Source organism: Dermacentor silvarum, chromosome 11, assembly GCF_013339745.2.
Source record: "Dermacentor silvarum isolate Dsil-2018 chromosome 11, BIME_Dsil_1.4, whole genome shotgun sequence".
NCBI lineage: Eukaryota > Metazoa > Arthropoda > Arachnida > Ixodida > Ixodidae > Dermacentor > Dermacentor silvarum.
Genome location: NC_051164.1, coordinates 23489148 through 23514343, shown reverse-complemented (window position 1 = coordinate 23514343; position 25196 = coordinate 23489148). Strand labels below are relative to the sequence as shown.

At 44.5% G+C, this 25196-nt stretch overlaps 1 protein-coding gene across 5 annotated transcripts in view; it reads left to right on the top strand.

The window, feature by feature from the left end:
* The window catches only part of LOC119434053 (nuclear factor 1 X-type), a 74648-nt gene extending 49981 nt beyond the window's left edge, over nucleotides 1–24667 (top strand). For 4 of the 5 annotated variants that reach the window (XM_037701359.2, XM_037701361.2, XM_037701360.2 and 1 more), the window contains 6 exons: nucleotides 987–1141; nucleotides 2872–2995; nucleotides 6154–6252; nucleotides 7401–7519; nucleotides 11940–12201; nucleotides 17245–24667. In XM_037701359.2, coding sequence (XP_037557287.1) covers nucleotides 987–1141; nucleotides 2872–2995; nucleotides 6154–6252; nucleotides 7401–7519; nucleotides 11940–12201; nucleotides 17245–17300 — 815 coding nt within the window. In that variant the 3' untranslated portion in view covers nucleotides 17301–24667. The remainder of the gene's footprint in view (nucleotides 1–986; nucleotides 1142–2871; nucleotides 2996–6153; nucleotides 6253–7400; nucleotides 7520–11939; nucleotides 12202–17244) is intronic. The other variant, XM_037701362.2, reaches the window with a different exon arrangement.
* The last annotated feature ends 529 nt before the right edge of the window (nucleotides 24668–25196 follow it).

Genomic DNA, 25196 nt, shown 5'->3' with positions numbered 1-25196 from the left:
ACATTTGTGTTGTAGGTTCTCCTGCACACCTCAACAGCGTACACCAAACGGTGCGACTGACCTTTATGTAAATTGATTTCGGACATTGGCACGCACATTCCTGGTCTACACCCTTGGACAAATGATTTGCTGGCCACCCTCTTCTTGCCTGTTATGATGTCAGCATGGGAGAAGTGATGTCGGTGTTTGGATCTTGTGTACCTGTCCTTTAAACAATGTTTGCAGACTGTTATCGCTACGAGTGGCTGTGTTCAGCCTGTGTTTTGGTGTAATGGTTTTGGCAGCAAGGTCACCTACATAACACAATCCTTCTGTTTTATTTTTTTACCGAAAGGGGAGTCAAGTGAGCCAAATTGTTGTTGAAGACATTGTCTCAGGATTTCACTACTAGCACTCCTGTTGCTGACACATGCCTGATCTGAAGTCAGCAGCGATGTCATGAAAAGCAGCTCTCAAATATTCACTCGAGTTCAGTTTCAAGATGGCATTTTCCTTTGCTTATTTAAAATCGTTTCTGCATTTTATACAAATTGAGCTACTATATATCTTTCACCTGACAGGACTTGTAGAAAAGTAGAAGAAAAACAAAGAAGCTGCAGACACTGCTTTTTTCCCCCCACAAATATCTATATATAATGTGGAACTATAAAAATCTGCCTGTTTCTTTATTCCATAAAGTAATTTAACATTAGTAAGGATACATGTGTGTGCAGTGAAGCCCACCTTTTGTTGTCATGTTTTATAACTAAACTGTGCATTCTTCATGCAGATATAACAAATGGCTGTGTCTGTACAAATTTACCTGATTTATTTGCATAAATCAAAAGATCTCGATCTTCTTGCACATTTTTGCCATTTTTCCATTCATTCTTGAAGGGTTAATATAGTCTGAAGTGGTAGTCTTATTCTCCTGTATGTAATTTCTGACATGGGTAAAAAATTGATTATTGATCCACCTGTGGCCCTTTTTGCCTTCTGTTACACAGGGGTAGCAGGGGGTGCGAGCAGCCCGTTAGGAGGGCCTCCCCTGAGTGGGCCATCGTACTACCTGCACCCGGCGGGCAAGTACCAGGAGAATGGCGACACCTTCTCCGACTTTGTCAACCTTGTCTGCCAGGAGGCCCACAACTCTGGAACACAGGTGTGTTGTGCCATTCAGCCCTATGCTGCAAACTTTGAGTCGCCGGCAGGTGTGTCGTCAACTCCTCAGCAATCAAGTGCTTGGGCATTGCGTTAGTTCTGCCTTTCAGCTGTTGTCATTGCTTGTGAAGGGGCAGGACTCCTCAAGCTGTCATTAAACAGCTTCTCCTTGAGCCTCCTCCTTCAGCATGTGCTGTGATGAAACTTCAGAGAAAGTGAAGTTGACTTCGAGTACGATTGGCTTGAAGTTTCTAATATAAGCATACTCTGTAGTCGCAAAATTTTAAAAGTCGATTTAAGAATTTTTGGTAATTGCATATTTGCTTACTCTTTTTGTTCACTAAACTCTCAAAACTAAGCACATAAACAACTTTGACAAGCAACATTCGCATAGCTAGTGGAGCATTTTATTAAAATTACTGGTATTTCAACTTTGAAGGCACTTTATTGTTACGGGGCATTTCTACATTAAAACAATGGTGCAGCACTGCCTTGTACTTCAAGGAAGATGAGGTTTAGGAACAAATGTGGCTTGAGCTGCTGGTTGACCACACTGTTTTGACAACCCTGTACAATATATAATGTAAACATATTATGTCATCCTCTTAACATGTCTGTCATCCCTATCACAACGTAAAGCAATCAGTCATGGAAGGGAAATTGTCATGGGTGCCTTTCGGCCACACCAATTGCAAGGATTGTTGAGGAGATTACTTGCGGATGGAGCACGAAATGAAAAAATGTTAAGCTGTGTTATTAAATTAAACTTCTGCAATAGCAATGCGGCCCACTCTCATTGTGAGAAGAGGCTTGGTAAACCAGAAAAGTGATGCAGGTTTCAAAGGCAGGCAGGAATGCTATCCTGAAGTTTTTGCGATAGCTCAACTTAGCGTCAGTTAGTAACTGTTCACTCGCATATGGTAGTCAGGAAGTTTATTCTACTTTGCTGGTGGTGTAAATTTTCAGCGAGCACTTTGTCTTTTGAAATGTTTAGAATGTTTAACACTTGGTTACAGCAACAGTAACTCTTGTCTTTGGCTGGTTAAGCTTTGCGCCACCAGTTGGCTGCACTATACAGGCCGCTCACATTTACGCTAACGCACCTTCATCACAGTGGTTTACGCCCAGCTTGCCTGCGGCTACTGAATGCCGGACGCGTCAGGCACTGCGACAGAACGTTCGCACTGCACGCTGCTTGGATAGCTCATGTGTGGGATCGATGGCCTGGTGGCTAGCGGAGAGGCTGGAGATGCTTCGTGCGCTGGCTCCAAGACAACCGGAAGTAGATGACAACACGTCACAACATGACGTAGAGCCAGCGAAGGCGGAGCTTAGCCCCTTTCACTCAGCAAATGAGTTGAGGAGAAAAAGCATAGCTAGGGAGGAGGTTAACTTGTAATCATCCATAGCTCTCTTAAATTGTGGCACTAATGTTTTACTGTGGCTGTACCCTATGCGTCTACAAAATTTGTCCAAACGTTTCAGGGACCCTTTAACAACTTTTACTGAATCACAACACCCGAAAAATGGCGAAATCTGTGGTGTCAGATTGATGTGTCATTGCTGGGTTGAAAATTTTAACTTTCTCGTGTAATAACTTAACCGTTACCACAAAACTAACGGCGATTGAGTTTTGAAAGAATACTATATCTGTATAAAGTGGCTTAGTGTTTCTCTTTAGTGTTTCTTTAAACCGTCGTTGAAGTGTTCATGCCTCTTTGCCACGCACAGGCCAGCCCCGATGCGGGAGTGCGAGGCAGCCCCTCCAAGCTCCCGCAGTTCTACTCGAGCTCCATGCTGCCCCCGCCTCCACCAGCCCCCATGGCACGACCCGTCGCCATCATTCGGTCCGCAGGTAATCAAGAATGCTCTACCTTTGTCCCGTCTCTCATACTTAGGTTCACTGGCATTACAGTCGAAGCTCATAACAGTGAAGTCAAATCTGACATGCAAATGCCTTCATCATATTCAGTATTAGCTTAAGCATGTATTCATTGTACATTGATATTGGGGAGAGACATTAACTTTATTTCATTATACATTCAATAATTCTTCCTGCATCCAATAATCAAACTGCATTCAACTGGTACTAACACATGAAGCAGAAACTTCGATGTTTACAATGAAGTTTGAGAAGTTAAGAACCATGCAAAGAGCGATGCAACAAGAAATGTTATAGGCATGATGTTAAGAGACAGGAGGGCAATGCTGTAGATTAGAGAACAAACAGGGTTATCGATATTCTAGTTGGCATTCAGAAAAAGAAAATGAGTTGAGCAGAACATGTAATGCGTAGGGCAGATAGCCGGTGGTCAATTAGGGTTATACAAAATGGGTGCCAAGAGAAGGAAAGAGTATTAGTCGGGGACGTCAGAGAACTAGGTGGTATGATGAAATGAGGAAACTTGCAGGCATCATAAAAAAGAAATGTGCCGAAAGCCTGGGGTAATTGGAGATCACTGGGAGAGGCTTTTGCCGTGCAGTGGACATACTTATTGGACGATGATAATGATAATTCAGTAATTCACTATGTTCATGTTTGTTATATTGAGAATAAACTGTGTAGAGTAAGTTGCACTTACTTGCCAATGCAGCTGAAACTTCAAAGCTTCACAAAGAAAATGGGGTAAATATGCCAAGTGATGACAGGAAAGTGATAGATATGGTAAAGACACCTTGCAACACCCCTCATATACGGTAGGAAGCACGTCATATAATAAGGTCATTGCCTCGGGATATTTTTCCACAGAAAGCTTTTGAATGTGTTTCATTAGAGTGATGTTATCAGCAATAAAATGTCACCCTTGCCGCACATTCACAGCGTTTTCATTCTTTTCACCATTCTAACGGTGATCAAAGCTGTGTTGCTGCAGAGCGACATTGTGTTGCTCTGTCTATCATTGCACCCAGCTTATATATATCAACATGGACTTCAAAATTGGGCTGTCAGACTTCCAGATACCAGAGGCCATAGTATCTTTACAGTCATAGTGCTTGTTGCCACCAGGTGGTGCCATGACATTATCAGCTGCCATATTTCTCCTTCTTTTTTGGATCTGCTAGAGGTACAGCTTAGCTGTGCCATTTAAAGGGACCCCCTTGGCACCATTTTTTTGCGCCAATCAACCACTGCACATGCGTTCTAATTGCACAGAGGGGTCCTCTGATAAAGGGAACATTTGAGTGGAGAGCGTGTTGAAATTTTCCTCTCTCGCAATAGTGCAGTCACCTAGATTTGCAGCAGGTAACTTATGGTCGGCAGCTCTGACTCCTTTCGACACACCTGGGCACTGCACTAACATTGCTTCCGCAGCCACTTGCAGCTAGGGCGCCAGAAAAGTAAGAGGTTCATATTTGAGTGTTCCCTTTAACTGTGGATCACACTGTACATTATGTCCATTCGCCCTGCTTTACTTCCTCCTCTTAATCTTAACTATACTCCGCTATAACTATCACTCTAACTATACTCCACCAACACAGCAGGAAACCCTGCAGAAGCTACTCAAGTAGTACGGTCCTAGAAGTCTCACTATGTGCATTTCCCAGTGCAGTTCTTTTTTTTTTATCTGCGATGCTTTCTATGCAGTAACTGCTTCACATATTACAACTGCGACTTGTGAATGTGAGGCTAAGTCAGATTGTGTAATATTTGCACACTTTTGTGTTTCCGGTATGTGATACGTATACTACGTTTTGGTAGCGAGTGCAAGGTGATGCGCTGTGGCCGCTGGTCACAGTAATGTGTCACTCCGCTCATTTGGATGTAAATAGGTTCACATCGGCAATGCCTTCCATCTAATAATTACATCATAATTTGCGACGTAAATGTATGAGACTTAGGAGAGTACTGAAAGAAACTTTTTGTCCTGTTTTTATTACTTATTGTGGATAGCGCTCATCCCAGTAATTACGCTATGGAGTCTCAATTGCCCGAGAGTGCAGCAAATAATTACTTACCTTAGCTTTCAATACGATCACTTCTAAACGCACTCCAAGAGCAACGCGAAAAAGGTTACCCATATTGTCACCGAAACCGGTTGTTGCGGTCTCGTGGTACCAGATACCACTGACGAGTACGCACACACTGCGCCTGTGGTGCCTAAAGCTGAGTCCATTCAGTACTCGACGGGACAACCCTATTGTCCCGTCCTCCTGTGTTTCCAAGAGAAGCGAACAATCAGGAAGGGCCAGTTTGGGAGCTTTTGGTGACGCAGTCATTGTATGCCCTTCAACTGCCATACCCTGCCACCTCTGCTTTTGGTAACGTGAGAAGCAACCTTTTTCACGTCCAAGGTCACGCTGCGCTTGACGAGCGTTTTGGGTAGGCCGTACAAAAGGTGCTGTAATTAATCATTTGGGGTGCTCTTGAGGAATTGAGGCTTCATACCATAACTATAGAGTTGACAGCTACCTGAAACAACAAGAGGGACACCAAATTTTAGTGTCAGTATTCCTTTAATGTTACGTCGAATTATGAATGTGAGCAGTCAGAGAAGTCTCTCTAGCCTTCATAGCATTGCCTCCTATGTGTGAAATGGGGCATAAAGCACCGTGCCCCCACATTTGGTCTCTGACCAATATTATCTCGAAAGAACCATAGACTAGTATGTAGTCTAATTCTGAAATGCGCTTATAAATACCTGGCATGCAGTGGCACGTCAACACAATACATACCACAAAACAGATGCGCTATATTTACAAAGTAACATTCAGAACTTACTAGTTTTCAGCAAATCAACTAGATACGAAGGCTACCTCGAAAGTGAGTGTTCATTTTGAAATAGCATTCTCCTCATGGACAAAGTGAAATTACGCATTAATTTAACATCATTGGGCATCGTGTTACATATGAAAGCACTGGTAAATTCCGATAACTTTCTGCCCATATGTGTTTCTAGAAAATGGTAGGTTAAGACAACTGTTAGTGGCAGGTCTCTTGTCAGGTGTAGGAATGTAGTGGAATACCAGGAGACGAAGGTGGTAGACCCTGTGTCCTTTAATTGTTGTGCCCAGGCCCGAGTAATCAGCCGCAGCCGCAGAGCAGCCCGCCCAACGTGGAAGGGGCTCGGCCCGAAGACAGTGGCCCCAAGGAGGACTCGGCCAGTCCCGGGGGTTAGTATGGCCATGATTTCAAATCTGGCTTTTGGCTGCAACTGACTTTCGACTACCTAGTTCGGAACCTCTCTAGATGTTCTGCCCAATGCAATGGTTCTCAAGCAAGGGCCCTCAGTTCCTTTTGGCATCTGCGAGCACAGTGAAACCCTTGAGTGCACTACAGTTAAAGCACTGCATGGAAACATGAGATAACCGATGACTCATATAATCTTGCATTACTTATCAGGTTTATCACGTGTGTCCCCATGTGAGTCAAGGTCGAGCCTACATAGTACATCTAATTTCAGCGGATGGTACAGTTGGTTAACTACATATTGGAATTTGTATAATACAGTCAACTGTCCGATTTTTCGGACTCCTTAGGGGCCGCGAACATGTCCGAAAAATCGGGCAGTCCGAGAAAACGAATGCATGCCTTTTACTGCCCCCAAGGGCTCAAACCACCACAGGTACGTTCGAAATAGCTCTGAAGGCCTGCCAGTGCACTTATTAGGCGTATTGGTGCTTGTACTGCGATAAGAGACGGCGGGTGCATGCGTGTGCACCGGCCGGAATACACATACGATGTCCTGTAGGAGTGTAGTCGGCTAGGTTGTTTCTTCATCCAGAATTTGATCCCGACCTTCGGTTGGGATCAAATTAACCGGAGTTGAATTAACGGAAGTCTACTTTATTTGGGCAGCTGAATATGTGCACATATGTTTGTTATGCCCTTGCTACTGACACCACTCAACATAGCTTGATGCCACAGGGAAACAGTAGTAGAATGTTGAGCTGGGCAAGTTGTTGCTACATGCTTGCAGGAAACAACTAAGCAACGCAGACCACAAGGGACAGAGAAAGAAACAAATTGGCGATTACATCAAACTGAATTTTGTTTTAGGAAAAGTAACAGCAAAATGCAGCTACATTGTACGCATTCATCCGACTGTAGCAGTACTGTTGCACTTTATATTGTCATAATTTTCTGGACTGAAGAGGATGCCATTAACTGAAAGCTTGAAATGTTTGCACATCGCTACATTCAATTTCGCATGAGTTCATCTTTGTGGTATTAGACTTTTGTGTTGCTTATCCCACTTAGTTCTATTTAATGTACATTTACTGTGGTGTTCACGATGTTTCGCATCGATCATTGGGAGCAGGTGCCTGCAGTGTTGGGAGTGACTCAGTCGTGACGGCCACAGTCCGGACTTCGTCCAGCCCCTTCCTGGCTCGGTCAACATCTGAGCACACCTTTGGCCACATCCACTCGCAGGGACAGGTGAGAGCGCCATTTGCACATTCGTATCCAAGCTGTTAGGGACGCTAAAGGTGAAAAAAAAAAAAAATTCCGGCAGAAGCACACTATGTGGCCACGGCTGAAACACGTCATCTATGAGGCATGTACTGCAGCCGAGCACTTCTCTCACACTTGCTTCTGGGACACGCTGTGCCATCTAGGGACACCAGTGGCGTAGCCAGGGGGGGGGGGTTGGGGGGGTTCAAACCCCCCCCCGAAATTTTTTCCGCACCCCCCCCCCCCACTTACCCGTCCTTTGTTTTCGTCGCTTCGCGCTGACATAATTCATGAAACCGGTGCTACTATCACAATTTCATTCCTGGGCGCTTCCGTTTGGTTGGTCATTTACAGCGAATCATGTCTGCATATGGAAAAAACTGTCACGGTGTTTGTCAAGGCTTTGACACTCTGTGAAGTTTTGGGCGAGAATGTGGCGGCCGTATTCTGAAGCAACAAATGTGCAACAAATGAAGCAACAAATGCGGCAGCCGCATTTTAGATGATGGCGAAAACGCTCGAGGCCCGTTTACTTAGATTTAGGTGCACGTTAAAGACCCCAGGTGGTCGAAATCTCCGGTATACATTTCCGCCGCTTCCCTTCAGGTGCCGGTAAGGCCGCGCTCGCGCAGGATCTTAGGCTACGTTCACACTTGGTCTCGAAGCTGTAGGAAGCGGCAAAATCTTGCAAAACTCCGCCCACCTAGGCGGCAAAACAGGCAGAAAAACAGGCTGCGAGCCAAATCAGTCTCGGGCCGAGTTTTTCGCCATGGCGAAGCGGAAACGCGGCGGAAAGTCGTTCTGCTTCACTGCAAGCTACACTAGCATGTAAACAACCGGTCGTAAAATTGAACATGGCACCAGAAGTGTAGGCTGTAATGCTGATCGACGCGATCAAGAACCAGCCCTTGCTCTACGACAAGAGTGGCACTAAAACGTACTGTCAGCAATACGCACGATAGTATTCAACTTCGCGCGACCGGAGGTGCGGCAACGAAGCCTTGGCGTGACCCAACTTCTCGCGCTTTTGCAAAGCCAGGCGAACCCACCACCGCCGTTTCCGAGGTGTCCGCGTCTTCCGTTTATTCACTGTCCATTTCTAGAAAACAAGTAGGTAGAAGTATAAAAGCCATTTCTTCTTCCACTTCTACGGCAGACAATACTTAGGCAGTTTCCTCGTTGGCGCTCCATAATTCTCCTCGCACGTGTACGGTATGTTGCAGAAGTCGCGGGGTGCTTTTCTCGTCGCGACGATAGATTGGGAGCGTAGGTCTCACGTAGGACGCGCAGGCTTTGGCGAGCCCCAACACAAGGGCCAGCCCGGGTTTTAGCTGTGGTGTTCCCGTTGCCCCTTTGGTGTCCTGGAGGCGCCGATAATACGAAATGATGAAATGTTATTACAACTTGTAAATAAAAGCTGTTAAAGAAATATTCTCACGCCTAGGCACCAACCTGTGACTCAGCGCTACCGCGCGCGTGTGCGGAGAATTACGAAACGCCAACAAGGAATTTACCGAAGGTCGCAGATGACACTCGAAGTTGCGTAAAATGATCACTTTTGATGACGGTACATGGGTCAAAGAATGAACATACCGCTCGACATAATGCGATAATGAGCGCCACCACGCCCACAAACGTACGCAGACGAGATGGATCTGGACGAAAACGGCAGCGGCGGCCGCGGCGGTAGCAAAACAAATGTGAAAAACTTGAGGCCGTATTCTGAAACGTTCGCCTAGGCGAAATTTCTTTTTCGCTTTCAGGCTTGCGCCGATTGGCTGTTTTAGCAAAATTGGATGAGCTGATTGGGTGGTTGAGCCCGACGTCATTCAATTTTGCTCAACCAGCCAATCAGCGCGCATGCTGATTTCGCCTAGGCGAACGTTTCAGAATACGGCCCCTGGACAAGCGCGGAAAAAATTTTCCGGCCGCTTTGGCCCTTCCGCCCGCTTGCCGCTTCCCAAGTGTGAACGTAGGCTTAGTCTGCACGAGAAACGTCTCTTGTTTGCGATTGCACCCCTACGGAAGGCTGGTAATTAGTGTTGTGTTGTTTAATCACAAACCAGAAATTACGGAAGGCTGGTAGTTGCTGTTTCAGTTGTGGAATCCCAAACCAGCAATGTACACACGTAGGGGTTGATGACAGCAGTGAAATTCCACCGACTCGCAATAGAATGCACGAAACAGACAGCCGACAAGCATGAATTACTGCTGTGCGCAGTGCAGCGTAAGTAAACTCTTGTTGCAGGTGCTGAGAGTTCTCGTCGGAGTTCTCGCGTCCTGAGAAATTGATTCTGTGCACTATGTACTGAACAATACCGGAGTTCATTCCTGCATCACTAGTACACCAATCAGTGGAGATTCTGTGAGGTACAAAGCCGCTTCCTGTTTGCACCGGCGTAAGTGAAGCAGAAATGAGTTGCACGCACTACTTAAAATGCGTACACATGCCATATCTATGCTGTGCGGTGAAATATTCTGTACAATTCTGAATCTGTTGACGTAAAGGCAAATGACGGCTGCACGCTCGCACACAGCGGAAGACACAGCGGCCCATGCACTTGCCGCAGGAAACGCAACCCTCTCGTTTGAGGGAGCAGGGCGACGAAAGCTTCGAAAAAAAAAAAAAAAGCCTTACGCATTTTTGTGCGTATTTAAGTTTTCTAGCGCAAAGACGAAGCGAACAAGCTATTGCTATGGGAGTAGGTATAGCCTGGTCACACTTGCATTTTCACGCGTATAGCCGTCCTTGACTTGTGAAACGCACTTCGCCCCGACGAGGACGACGCCATGTACGCTTAACGAAAATTAAAAATTAACGATGTCTTCTCCGATCGAATGGGTCGTCTCAATGATGCGTTTTCGAAGACTGGTCCATTCAGTGGCGCGATGAGAGACCGTTGCTCCAAACGCCCACTGTACCTGTCGTACTGACTGTATTTACTGAGCTTACTTTACTTATTACTTAATTTCTTCACAAGCACACGCGAGGGGGGGGGGGTCCTATGTCTTTGATATACATGTATAGAGTGTGCTTAAACTACCGACATTTATTATCGATCACGTGACCTAGAGGAAAGCAGAAGCTTGCCCCCCCCCCCCGGTCGGGCCGGTGAACCCCCCCCCCCCGAAAAAATTTCTGGCTACGCCCCTGAGGGACACTGCTGCGAAATCCTGTGCGTAGCACATTTCTGAATTTATATTCAGACAATATTGTCTGAATCTGCCGTAGTAATTGCAACTGCCATAATAAGTGAGCTGTATTAAACTACCCTACTCCAATTCCTCAAAAAGCATCTCTTACCATGAGAAAGGAGGTTTAATAAGGCAAAAAAGATGCAAGAACGCGAGATGGGTGCTGATGCTGCCTTGAGGTTTCTGCACCAGCTTGCCACGATGTCATGGATTTTGACTATGTCTGCTCGTAAATTTTTTATTGGAGATGGTGGCACAACGGCTCAGAGGTGGTGGCACAATGGCCCGAGTACAAGAAAATACATTGATAACTGCGACATCACACTGATGTAGTAATGCTGGGGTTGTAGGCACAAAATTCATTTTCTCTTTTAGTACTTAACCTATTACTGTGAAATCAACAAAAGTAAGCATTTAAAATAATACTTTATGCGTTTAAATTTAATTTTTGTTTCCCTTCAGTGTCTGTCTTGAGGAGTACTTACTCCAATATTCTATTTTTCATTTCCCATTTTCTTTTTCTTTCGCATAAAATTGGCATCTAAGCCCTCTAAACCTTAAAAAGAAATACTACCAAGCGTCAGGGGGCTCTAAATACTTTAATATAGTACTTCTTTCTGCAAACAAGTGTCACTTCTAGTACCCACGAGGCAGATGTGCCATGGCACCTGATGCGTTGGATCACTTTGCTTCTGCAATTGCAGTGTCTGCCACATGTGAGCGTACTTAAAAGAGAATAGCGCAGCACTCATATTTGATTTTTTTTTGTTAATGTTATCATAGCTTTTATCAATGTTATCATGGCACAACGTCAGCAAAGTTTTCCGTGTGTCACGATCTCACAATAATGTCGATGACACCAGCTGCAAAATGTTAATGGCATCATCTCTAACCTCTAAAAAGAATTGTATTCTGAGGTCTGAGTTCTCAAGGTGCGTCCTTTTGATGCATGGTGCTTTTGGATCACCGTAAGATGTGTGTTTGTGGGTATTGAATACTCTACCAATGACTGAAATAAAGCTTGGCCAAGTAAATTTAGATTTTTGTTGTTGTTGTTGTTGTAGTATTTGGTAAATCGTTATATCCATGTTCACTGTATCAACAGTCTGGCTGCGTTTGCCTCTGATGTCCTATTTAAACGACAGGTCGTTCATGCTCACAAGTGTTTCGCTAACCAGACCACCCCAACCTCCCCTTCGCCTTTGCACAGCTGTTCACGTACCCGGGCACGACGGGGGGTGGTGCCACGCTCTCGTCAACGGTGCTGAGCTCGCCAGGCGCGGGAGGTCTGCTTGCATCCCCGAGATCGGCACGAACAACCACGACGCCCACACCTCTGCCACCACGCTGGAACCCACCATTCATCGCGCTCGACGAAAACATGGACTACCAGATGATGGCGGGCCTGCTTCCCCCTGCCGGGTCCCAGCCCCCACCTGACAACTCACTCATGGGCCCGCCCCACGATGATGGTAAGCGGGCCCGTGAGCCTTGTCTTTCAATTCGATTCACTTTAGTGCTGCCTTCATCAGCATTTTGGTCAGACCCGCCATGGTAGCTCAGGGGCTGTGGCGTTCCGCAGCTGAGCTTGAGGTCGCACGTTCTATCCCTGCCACGGCAGCCGCATGTCAGTGTGGGGTGAAATGCAAGAATGCTTGTACACTTAAGATTTAGGTGCACATTAAATAAACCTCAGGCGATCAGAATTAATCCACAGACCTCCCCTACTGCATGCCTGATAATCAGATGGTAGTTTTGGTGCATAAAACCATAGAATTTTAGAGCGAAAGCTCTACTACGCCATGTCTCGCAATATCATTCATCGCATCGCAATGACATTGAGCTGCCGGAGCGCAAGTGTGGCAGGTGTGAAACCCGCCACGTGATTCGCTAGGGAGACTCATCGCATTTGCGCTCGCTCGGAGCTTCGCCGCTGCAGTATCATGTGACTAGGCGAGGGTTTGAAGGCTGCTTCGCCGGTGCTTGGTCGCTCAGCCTCGCCATGTATGGCACGCTGGCTGGGCCATCTGTGTGTGCGCTTCAGCGCAAGCGACAGGCTGAATTCAATCATTCAGTAGATATAGCTAGACAGCAGGCTGCGAAATCTCAAGCAAAGGCAAAGTTGGCTGCTGAAACATCGGAGCAAAGCGAGGCCAGATTAGCACGATGCAGAGAAGCTTACCAAGCGCAGAAGCGTGTATTAATGAAATGTTGTTTGCATAGTTGTTGCAAAACCGAGTCAAACAGACCTTTCGCTCGTGATATCTAGGTGTACAAGAGTTAAACCTCGACCAATTTTTTTTTTTTTTCTGGTCAGGCTAAGCCCAAATCACTATTTGCTGACGTGGCAGTTCTCGACACATTACCTGTAGTGATGGTGCATAAGTTTACAAATGCATGCTTTCTACGTATGAAGTACCCAATACTCCCTTGCAAATATGCAATACTCTGTTTCTTTAAAAGTAAAAAAGCATAAGCATAAAAACTAATGTTGCCACAAAAGCATTTTAGAGCAAGTATGTACAAACATAGAAAAGAGTAAATGCGAAATTGCACAAAGTTGTAGTTTTTTCATCGCTCCTGTGCACCGCTTTCTTATTTCGTCATTCCCTGCCTTGTTGAAATGTGGAGCATATCTTCATTGAGGTCGTTAAATATAGCAGGGGCACAGCGTTTCCTTAGTTTCTTATCACAGCTAGTGAGAACATGCAGTTTAAAGTAGCTTTCAGATTTTTTTGGTGCTACTGATTTGGAAGCAGTTCATGAAGTAAAATTAGTGCTGGCACTATTCATTTATTTGTGGGGACCCCTTCTCGCACCAATTAAACCAGTCGATTGAAAATTTTTCTTTATTGCTTGCTTCATTGTAATCACGGAAAGCGTACAGCTTCTGAGCGGATTAAGAATTTTTAAAATCTTCATTTAGTTTTTTCAGGTTCACAGAATGTGTGTCACATGCGAGAACTCTCTACAAGAACGTCAAATATGAGAAAATCAAGTGTTTCATGTCTAGCGTGCTTGAAAACTGCCTATCTAGCCACTCGAAAAATATGCCTGATGTAACACGTGAAAAACAATGAAAGATGGGAAACTGCTGCGTGAAGACCATACTAACACAAGAGCAAAATTCCAGCCGTCCACTTTCTGATCAATTTTACTTTACTAAAACACCTTACATGTAATATTCAAACTTGCAGCCCAGGTCCAGTCAGAAATGTTTCAAGATGTGTGCAAGCCACATTTGAAATATCAATATTTTCTTCAGTACCGTATTTACTCAATTGTAACGTGACCACAATTGTAACGCGAGGGGTAACTTTTCATTGCGTCCATCAAAAAAAATAAAACCGTGAAAGTAACTTGAGGGGTGACCTTTTGTTGCGTCCAGCAAAAAAAAATAATAATAATGAAGAAGAAAACAGCTAAAGTAACGCGAGACCACCGTAACGCGCGAAAACGCACGAAAAGTCGCAGTTTCGCCCAAAAGGCAAAGAATCAATTGCAATAACAAATTAGTAGAGAGCTATACGGAGTAAGGATAGTAGTTTTATCGGCTGCATAAACTTGGACACATTCGCTTACTAACTGAATTAAGAAGCATGGTGTCAGCGTGCACAAGCAAACATGAATAGATCCCACTCGATGACCGCAGACAACCACTGTCAAAACGTTGGCGTGAGCAAGCGCGGCGACAGCAGCGAGCGAAGGTTCGTGCGGTCTATCGCTTCAACGGAAACTGAGCTGCGAAAGCACAGCGCATACAAAGGTCAAAGCCGTGTGGAGATCGCTTTCAAGATACGGTGCGCGTGACAGCCCGCAGCTGCGCAATGTACAAGTACGCAGAGTAGAAGCCGCACCCCCTCTCTCCTGCGCTGCCTTCTTGCTTTCCTCCTTTCGCGTGAGAGATTGAGTGGCCAGTTCCCCTTGCGCCCGGTTGCAAGATACGCATTTGGTGCCGCAGCTAAACGTTGCCTCCCCTCCCTCCCTCCCATTTCGCCATGGCCTTTCGAGCGATGGAGACATCACATTTGCTCTCCGCCGTACGTTCGCTCTCCGTGAAAGCGCGCGTCCCTCGCGCGCTTTCACTCGCACATTTTACTTGTTGATCAGAATTGGGTGCATCATTGCACTTTTTAGACAACTGGAATTTCGGTATTCGATTGTAACACGAGGATCGACTTCAGGTAGTAAAATTTTGGAAAAATACTCGCATTACAATCGAGTAAATACGGTACTTTGATTCTGATGCAACAACTTGGATGCACTCAGCACCTGAAAGTGTTACATAAGAGACCAGTACCTCGTGAAAAGTGACGATATTCTGTTATTTTACATGGAAGACTACCATTCTCTAATATATTTGTACTGGTAAGCTGGAAGAGGCATTTTCCCGAACTATTCTTGGTTGGGGCAGTTTAGTTTGCTCATGCAATTTCTAGTTATATTTGCTTCTAAAGGCTCATGTGCAGTGTTGCTTGCTTGTCCAAGGAACACCCTGCAGTTCTCTGGGTCCAAGAAATGCCAATAAATAAAGCAAAACTTCTCTATAACAAATTCACATTCAACGCGGAAATACCTTTGTTGTATACAATATTCATTATAAGCCTACTCGATGATATCAGCAGCAAAAAATCAAAGCCCCTTTTTTAAAGAAAGATGGTTGAGCGCGAAGCTTTCTCCCATGCAAACTGAATCAAAGTCCAAAGCCAGTGACCACGCAACAAACCTAAAAAATGCTGAGCGACCCGATGCGATGCATATGTGATTTGATTGCTTGTTTAGGATTGTATTTTTTTAACGTTGAAGTTGAATGAAGATACATTTCATTAAGTTGCATAGCCTTTATTTTAGATCATGTAGCCGTTGATTACACGCACACACTAACACTTTCACGGACGACTCTACACTTGCACATTATTGCCTTGTGATCACTGTTGTAGACGGTCAGAGGCTATGCCGTTGCCGATACACAGGATGGGCCTTTCGGGCCTTATGTTCTATTGTGTGCGCAGATGCGCAGCTAGTTCCATTGTGTAAGTTGGCTTTCCTGCAGTGCATTTTTGGCGCTTACGGACAAATCAGTGAGACATCGAAAGGTTCACTTTAAAGAATTTGCAATTGAGTCTGTAGGAAAAGTGCAAGCATGATGCGTCCAACGGACCAGCAAAGGGGCTGCTGTCAATTTTAATGGCCTGTCAGCAGCTTGCCGTCGCTACACATGGCACATGAACAATAATTTACTTTGCACCATCATTAATACACAACCATACGATCAGTGTGATCACATGTGGTCGACATGTTGACTTGCCAGCAGCAGGCCAGCCAAGCCAAGCTGTTGGCAAAAACAGGTGTTTGCATCCAGAATGCACCATTTCAACTTGATCTTGTAGTCTAATTGAGATTTTTGCTGCCAGAATATACTTATATGTTTGGGGAAACAAATTTGGAGGAACAAACTTTGTAACTAATATTGTTCTTATCTTTCATTTTAAATTTTGTTATAGCAGTAGAATGCTCACATAAATAAAGCATGGCTAACCAAATTTTGTAGTCACTTCACTATATTCGTTAATTAATCATATCCATCTTCGTTACACGTTAAATCTCAATATAATCAACATGAATAAGCATATTAAATCGAAAACGTTTTTTGCTGACATCAGCATATAATGAATATATGCCTATAGTGAATACCTGTTATATCAAAGGTATTTTGATGATAGATGAAACTTCATCATGAAGGTTCAACCGTAATTGGAAGATTGTTGTGCCTCTCCGTGCTGGCTTTGATTACTCTTTTTTAATAGTTGATGCTTGAACTCTTTACTGAACATTTCTTTGCACTTTGATCATTGTTTTATTTGCTCACCCTTGCACTATTTGCAAAATGAAATCCTGCGTGCTTTGATTAATGTCTATTTAATTGCTCGTCCTTGCACTATTAGCAGTATATTTTTTCTCAATTTGGTTAATGTCTTTAATTAACCGCTCTTGCGCTCCTGCAGAACGTTCCTTCTCGCTTTAACATATTTTTAATTTCTCGCCCTTTCACTCTTTGCAGAATATTTCTTCGTGCTTTGATTCTCTATTTAATTGCTTTCTCTTGCACTCTTTACAGAATGTTTCTTCTCAATTAACATTTTTTAATTGCTTGCTATTGCACTCTTTCCAGAACATTCCTGCTGACTTAAACAACTTTTGATTGCTTGCCCTTGCACTGTTTTCCAAACTTTTCTTCATGCTCTGATTGTCTATTTAAGTGCTTGCTCTTGCACTCTTTCCAGAATGTTTCTTCTCGCTCGTCTTTTTAATTGCTTGCTATGCACTTTTTGCAGAAAGTTTCTTCTCACTTTAACATCTTTTTGATTGTTCTCCCTTGCACTCTTTGTAGAATGTTTCTTCAGGCTTTCAATAATGTTTATTGAATAGCTTGCTCTTTCACTCTTTGCAGAATGGTTCCTCTTGTTTCCTCTCGCTAACGTCCTTCTTATTGCTCACTCTTGTACTCTTTGCAGAACGGTTCTTCTCAGTGGCCAGTGGAGAAGCCGAGGAGGCGTCCAAGCCGTCCTGAGCCATTTGCTCAAGGTGTTTTCCCTTCTTCCCTCGACCTGGGTGCCAAGGCCAGAAAGACAAGACAAGACACGTGGTTTCTCTTGTGATAGGCAGAGACTCGATTGTTGTACCATAGCCCTTTTTAGACATACTGCTCTGTAGCTCATTTTTTCAAAAAAGAGTGACACGAGTAAGGGCCTTTTTTACAAGCTCCACGCTAGAGACAGTTATATATATATATATATACAACGTTATAGCATATTATACACACATATATACACATATTATATATATACTACGTATACACACGCCCGTTCACGCGAACACACACAAGATAGGCAATGGTTCGTCGCAGGGCAGCGTGTGTAGAAACAGTGTGCGAGCCTTCTGTTCTTTTCTTGGGTTATTTTTTGGTCATAGGCAGTTTTAGAGGTTGGCACAAGTCTTCAGAGTCACAACAACTATGCCTATGAAACTTTGCTACAAATCTATGCAAACCGGGGCCCCGGCCCTTAGGGTAAGGGCGCACCCCGCTCACGTGAGGCAATAATTTAGCTCGGCGACACATTGTCACTTGTACATAGAGCCAGCGGTGCCAAGAAAAAGCCCGGTGCGCATCATCGTGTTTCTTGTCGCATCTCGTCTCTTTGCAGCGGGGCGTGGCCATTTTCTTTTCGTTTCGTTTTACTCTCAGCTGCACACACACAGAAACACACACACACATTTGCGCACTTGCGTCTGTATATACGGCCATGTGTACAGCCAGAGCGACATAATATATAAGTGACATGCTGGGGGCAGCGGGCGGGGCAGGCGACGCCTCCCAGGCCCCACGGTCCCACGCCGCTTTGTTCATTTGATTCGCCGCCGCGCTCTGGCGTCAGGTTAGTTTTGTCAGTGCCTTTTTGCGAAGGGCGGCCTCGTCCTCCGCGGCCGCGCAGTGCCATTGTTTCGCTTGTTGCTCCTCCCATTTTTGCCTGCAGAGGGCGCGCTAGTACAAAATATCCAGAGGGCGCCCCCTGCTTACCCCCCACCCCCCCTACCCCTCTAAGTTGAGTGTGTGTGCCAATTTTGTTTCTCGCCGTAGCCTTACGCGAGGGGCGCTTCTCGTGCTCTTCTGCTGTTGATATATGCTAGATTAGACGTGCCTTTGAAGACGACGCGAGTTCAATGCTGCATGCAAGCGTCAGCACTTGACGGGGCTTTCTGTTTGTGTCTCGACGCGCTCGTACGCTCACACTTATGTCGGTGCGCTCGTTTAAAGAAACAAAGCCCAAAGCCGTTCTGTAGCCTGCTGTTCAACTACAGGAATCTCTGTAGGGTCTGCCGTTGCTGCCGCTGCTGCTTTTTGCAGTCTTTCTTCTTTTTTTCTGTTTTGTCTGGGCTTGGTTTTCACTCCCGATGTATTTGGCCTCGCCTGTGTGTGTGGGTGCAGAGGGATATATACGAGGCTGCACCGTGCTGGAAGGCCTTTTGTGTGGATATACGGGGTGCTGTACGTCAAAAGGAGAAGGGCTTGCATCAGAGCCGTAGTGAAAGAGGGGAAGCCATCATTGTTTTTTATACCGATGCATCGCACATTGGCTTACTGACAACACCTTATTTCTGTCGGACAAAAGTGGTGCTATGATTGTATGCTTTATAACTTTATGTTTGCGGCTTTTCAAGCTCTCTTGGTGAACAAAATGACGCAGCAATGATACCTGGCTGCCCTCAGATAGAACTGCTGTATTTTTTAGGGTGCCCTGTATTTTTACGATTGAAGTAGACTGCACTAGCATAGCTAAGACGGCTTGTTTATAGCTGGTCTTTATTTTTTTTGTCAGCCCATAGCATTAAAAGTACGAGTGAGTATTTTTTTTTTTTTCTCATCACAACTCGCAGTGCCACATCATTCATTTCGTGGACAAAATGTATTGCAGAACGTTGTACAGGCTTAGTGATCTCTCATTTCATTGTTTTTCTGTAAAAAATCTATTCGCTCGTCTTGTAGCGGCACTGCTACTTATGCATCTGTCATGGTCACTTTATGATTGAGAATGAATTACTTTTTTTTACTTCAATGAATTTTAACAAAGCACTGACGATCATAATGGGTTGCGGAAGGCTTAATATTCTCAACAGCTTTTTGCTCACATACTTAATATTCATAAATTGCTGAACAAGGGAAATAGTAGGCTGCAGAGAACTCGCTTGCACATGTGCGCCATCTCAGTAAACATCATAAGCTCTTCGGTAATTGAATAATGAAGGTTGCAGGTATATCTGGCCCAACCCTTTCTGGCCACAAGAATGTCATGCTTCTGTGTACAGGTACTGGTCCAGGTATGAAGTACAGGTACTTCGGTACCTGTACGGTACCTATAGTATTTGTATGCAGGTGCCACAGCTGCTGGTACCAAGTTGGTACCCTGGTACCTGTATGCAGGTGCCATAGCTGGTACTTTGGTGCCAAGCTGTTACCCTGGACCCTATGATGCCTGTATGCAGGTGCCATTGCTGGTGCCTTTCTGGTTCCTTGGCACCAAGCTGGTACCTATGTTACCTCTATGCAGGAGCTTTGATAGACAAGTGGTATTGGTTTTTGCATGGTTTACAGTCTTGGGAGCATCAGTCACTGTAGACGCTACGCTCCTTCTAAGTTGAACTGACTTCATTTGGATACACCAAAATCTGGAAGCACTACTGGAAGTCTTTTCATGTTGAATTGACATTTTTCAGAAGCATTAAGATCTATAGTTATTACTGGAAGCTCCTCTGAATAGTACAGACTTTGCTCAATTACATTAAGGAATTCTGTTTGTCTGTTGAAGCAAACTCTTACCTTCGAATATGCATTCAAGTGGAGCAGGGTCTCCAAACAATCAATGTGCAAGCTTTTTCTCGAGCACAAATTCCAGCCAACAGCTCTCATCCATGGAGAAACATGCTCAGATACCGTGGCCAATCGCTTGCCAACCGAAGTGTTCATAACGAGTGTTCGTTGCCAAAGCTGTCCAAGCCAAAACTGTGCATCAGACAGGAAGCGCACAATTAGCATCGTGCTGCCAGGCATGTCTTTGTGTAGACTGCCACGCAAACATGGAAAGACTTTTCCTCTACCTGCGGCTCTGGTGCAGGACTGCGTCGAGTTGAATGTACAGTACGGTTCACTGTTAAAGGAATCACCTAATTAGTAGCCAGCTACTTATTAGTACAGCTAAATTATGGCATGAAGGCTAGCAAACTACTTTCTTAAATATGCATACATCGCCTTATGTGTCCTATCGGCCTCTTTCTTTCTCTCGATAAAGTAATAATTTTGTATGAGGTACATGGCATTATTACCAGCCAAGTGTTAGCTTTAAAGGTGACCCTCTGTGTTGGCTTGGTGGCTGTTGCATTGGTGTTGCTGAACACGAGGTCATAGGTTTCGTTCCCGCCCACACTTCAATGAGGGCGAAATGCAAAAACGCTCATGTGCTTATTTAAGTGCATGTCAAAGAACTCCGCAAGTCAAAATTAATCCAGAATCCTCAACTATGGCACATCTCAAAGCCCTTGTGTTGCTTTCGGACATTAAACCCCTTGAATGAATTAATGAATCCTCTAAGAGTGGACCGTACTGTACTTGTTGGAGAAGCTAGTGTCTGTCTCTAGACGTCACTGCCGGGGACATTTTGCTTAGGATTCTGCCAGCCTGGTTATCCCTGAGCATTGTAAGTTTGTTGGTGTGATGTGGCTCAAATGAACTGTGCTTTGCTCGTGCGAGTCAATGCTTCCATGCAGTTGGTCCGTGCATGGGGAGACCCTGAAACTCCTCACGAGAAAACTTTGTTGCACCGGAGCTACACCTGAGCTGACCTTGTGACTTGAAAGATGCCTTCTCTCCCAAAATTTTTCGATCTGCATTTAAGCCATTCTAAATATCATTTGGATCATTCGTACAAAAAAAATGCCGGTGATTCCTTGTAAATTCTCTAAATATTTTGCATGAATTGCGACATTAAGCATATGCATTTATCAGACCCCAAACAGTTCCGTTTCAATAGTTGCTGCAGACCTTTAGCACGTAGCTGCATCTGGCATGCTGGCCGTGTAAATTGTAGTAGAGTTTGACACCTTGCTTCAGAGTTGAGAGGACACAAATAAACATAAGTGGAAGGGTATCATGCTTCCAGGTTTTGTTCTTACAAGAGTGCAGCTCAGCACCGCTTGAGCAATATCTGGTAGCGAGGCAGTGCGGGTGTGGTTCTGTGGTCACACTGTATTATGACATTGACATTGTAGCCCTCTTAGAGCGACTGCTACTTGCATGTTTTCCTTCCACAACTTTTCTTTACTGTGCCTCTTAACACCACAAGTGTATCCCAGTGCAAATGGGGTGTAACATTATGGTTTGACTTGAGTGGCTTCAGGGTGTCCCTGTGAGTAGTGGCAGCTGCTGTGTTTCTTGACTGTGTTGAAAAATATGTCCATAATTGGATGAGTGCTGCAGGTGGTATTAACAGAAGTGAAGGGCTGCACGGCGCCCATCTTGGCCTGTCGATACAGGGGCGGTATGACTACATACTACAAGCGCACAGTGTAATGTCCACATTGGAAACAGCGGCTAGCTGCGTAGACTTACTTGGCATTACACAAGTGCTTTAGATTAGTGCCACCATGCACAGCAAACAAGAACGCATTCGTATAAACCTCTTGACAGTTTTCAGGATAGGCGTGTGCCCATTCACTGCTGGGGCTCAAATGGTCTGGTCACAATGCCAGTCAAGCATGCCGAGAGTGCATCTAACCTGAAGTGGTTGTCTTCTGTCACACTGTCCAAAACATTTGTGACGGTTTCCCAGTTCGAGTTTTGGCACTCTGTCCCCCTTTTGCTCTAGTTGCTCTGAACTCTATGCACATTAGTGCTTGTAGCACTTATGCTCAATGACAGTATGTGTTCAAAGACTGCTTCTTGAATTATAAGGCTTCATGAACTTGTCTTACATCGAACCCAAGTGAAGTTGGAAGTGTCTGTCATTCACAGGGGAAGACGGCGCTGTTTTCTCTTTAGATGGCTGCACATTGGTCTCTGACAGAACTGTTATGAAGGCAGTTTTTAAAAAGAATGCATTAGTGTCTTGCAGCAGGCAAATACAGTCGAACCTCGATATATCGATCACGGATATAATGAAATATTGCATATAAAGAATTATCAAATGTAACTAAGTTAATGTAAAATTTTTCTCGCCAATTTCAGCGAGTAATGAACATATGCTTATAACGAATGTCAGATATAACGAAGGTAATTTCGTACCGAATGCGACTTCACTCTAAAGAGTTTTGACTGTATAACAAACACTGTACTTATGCAGTGCTTGTTGCATGTGCTCTCAGCAAGCTCGGCGAGTTGTTTCTGCATCTGGCGTCGTGGAAGGTAGATTTTCATTGCAGAAATAATTAAGACCTGTGACGAGCATTGAGAAAACAGCATGGCTGCTATGTTAGATTCTGTAATGCCCTTGAAGAAAGCTGGCGACGTGGAAGGTAGATCTTCATTGCAGAAATAATTAAGACCTGTGACGAGCATTGAGAAAACAGCATGGCTGCTATGTGAGATTCTGTAATGCCCTTGAAGAACACGGTGACCTACTTTAATGTATGCTACAGAGAACAAGCAAAGTCCCAGGATAGTATTTTGAGGGGCAGTCATGCTTGCAAGCTGTTGCGAGTGTACGCAGTGTAATGATGACCAGGCACCCAAGTGCAGTTTTCAAAGTCAGTCCTCATTGTGACAGTCTGGCTTGCCCTAGTGTGGTCTTGCAGCCCATTCAAGGACGCTAAAGAGAAACCCATAGATGGCAGTCAAACCATTTTATTTAAAAGACTGACATCAATTCCTTTGCACTGTCAAGTCGCTGCTCTCATTTCATTGTGCCTAAAAAATAGCCATATTGAAAGTGTCTATCCTTTATCTCCTTGCTTTGTTTTTTTTAGGTTAGGTTAGAATGTGATTCATCTCAAGATTAGTATGGTGTCCATTTACATTCAGTTAAAGGGTGTGGATGCCAGAAAGCTGCATGTTTCGCCACATCATTTTTTTTTTCTGTTCTTTCATTATCTTCTCTGTAGGTCAGCTTCAGAAAATGGCCAACGTGATTTGTCAAAGCTGTTGCCATCAGTTTTTAATTGGATAGAAAAGTATTCTCAGTTAAAGAGATAAAACTACAGTCAAATATACTTCAATTTCCGATATACTAGTATATAATGCAGCTTTGACACAAGTCTTTGATTTAGGTGACTGCGACATGATGCTGTGAAGAAGGCTGATTTCAGAGATAAGAGTGTGTATTATTAAATTGCATTAAGACAGCTAAACAAATGCTGTGATGCTCAGGTGTACCTGCTGTTCTCAAACTTAATGGAAAACATGCATGCATAATACTTAATGCCCATTAGCTCACCATGTGCACCTCGCTGCATGCTTTAAAAATCATTGTCTTATTGTTCTTGGTACACATAATTGTGCAAGTTGGATGCTCTTGCACTAATCACACAAGAGCGTTTACCCTAAATTGTGCTATGCTCCTGTACAATTTGTGCAAGAACATGACACTTGCACAATCTCCAATTGCACCGAGAGACAATGGCAATGTTTGTGTGCAACATGTGCCTATGCATGTTGCATAGCATTTGGTAGATTTGCGGTATGCACTTGTTTAACTCTTGCTTTATGTCCTGATCGTGGTCAGTGATAGCTCTGAGTTTGGCAGTAGTCGGAAAGTGTTCGATAACCATTATCCTTATGCACCTCTGTCAAACATGGGTGTCCTGGTCTCTGTAGGCTGCGTAGACTCTCTAGAAAGATGGACAAAAACATCTTCAAGGGCAAGTTAGGTTATGCAATAAAAATGTTGGTTATGCAGTCAGATGTTTTTGTTGACAGATGAGGTTTTATTTGTTTGTTAGTTTATTAAGAAAGTTGGGCAGAATCTTGAAGGTCTCTCGCTGTTAAGATGATCTTGTTTTTTCTGCAAGCTGGCCACGGGCACGGTTGCAGCTGGAAGCAATCAAAACGTGAGCGCACACAGTGTCGCAGCCGCCAGTGTTTCTGCTCTGCGAGCGGCTGCTCGACGGCCCCGGACGTCCGGTGGTGGAGTTTTTGTTGAGGGTTCTAGTCAAGCATCCTTGGAAAGAGAGAGAGAGAGAAAGGGCCGACGGGGCCGGAGCGAGGCACAGTAATGCAGGCGCACACCGCCACCACCACCCCCGCACGCGGGTCTCTGTTTGTTGAGTTTTGTTTGTTTGCTCCCCCCCGACATGTTTTTTTTTTCTTTGTTGTCTTTTTCCAGCAGTTTTTGACTGGATTTTGTACCTGTTGCTGTTGAGATAGCCAATAAAACCTTTTTGCATCTCCATGGACCGCTTGTGAGTTTTGCAATGACTCTGACGGCAGTTAGACATCCAAGGAATGTACAAGAATTAAAGGACTGTCTTTGACTCTGCGCAACTATTACAGACTGAAGAAATGAAGAATGCATGCTGCAGATTTATGGAGGGGTTATGGTATGCAATAAAATTTGCCTGTCGTCCTTGGGATATCAAAATAAGCGCTTCTATTCTTTTATGTGAAACATCCTAGCTAAAGGAAATTGTGGGAATGTGTGAGCTATTATAGTACTATTATGCAACTGTTAGACAATGCTTAGCGGAAGGATATAATATTGGTGGTGCAGTAAACTAATCTCCTATGCGAAGGAGACAGCTACACCCGGTATATATGCTGAGAGTATATGTAATGCTCGAGGCGTGGACTGTCGTGGTTAATGTGTAATGGAGGACAACAAAGTGGGATAGAATAAAATGTGGTGTTGGCCTTGTCGCACGAAGAAGGAAAACCTATGATCATTGCGGAAGTAAACAGAATAGGAGGGAGCATAATGTCACGCAG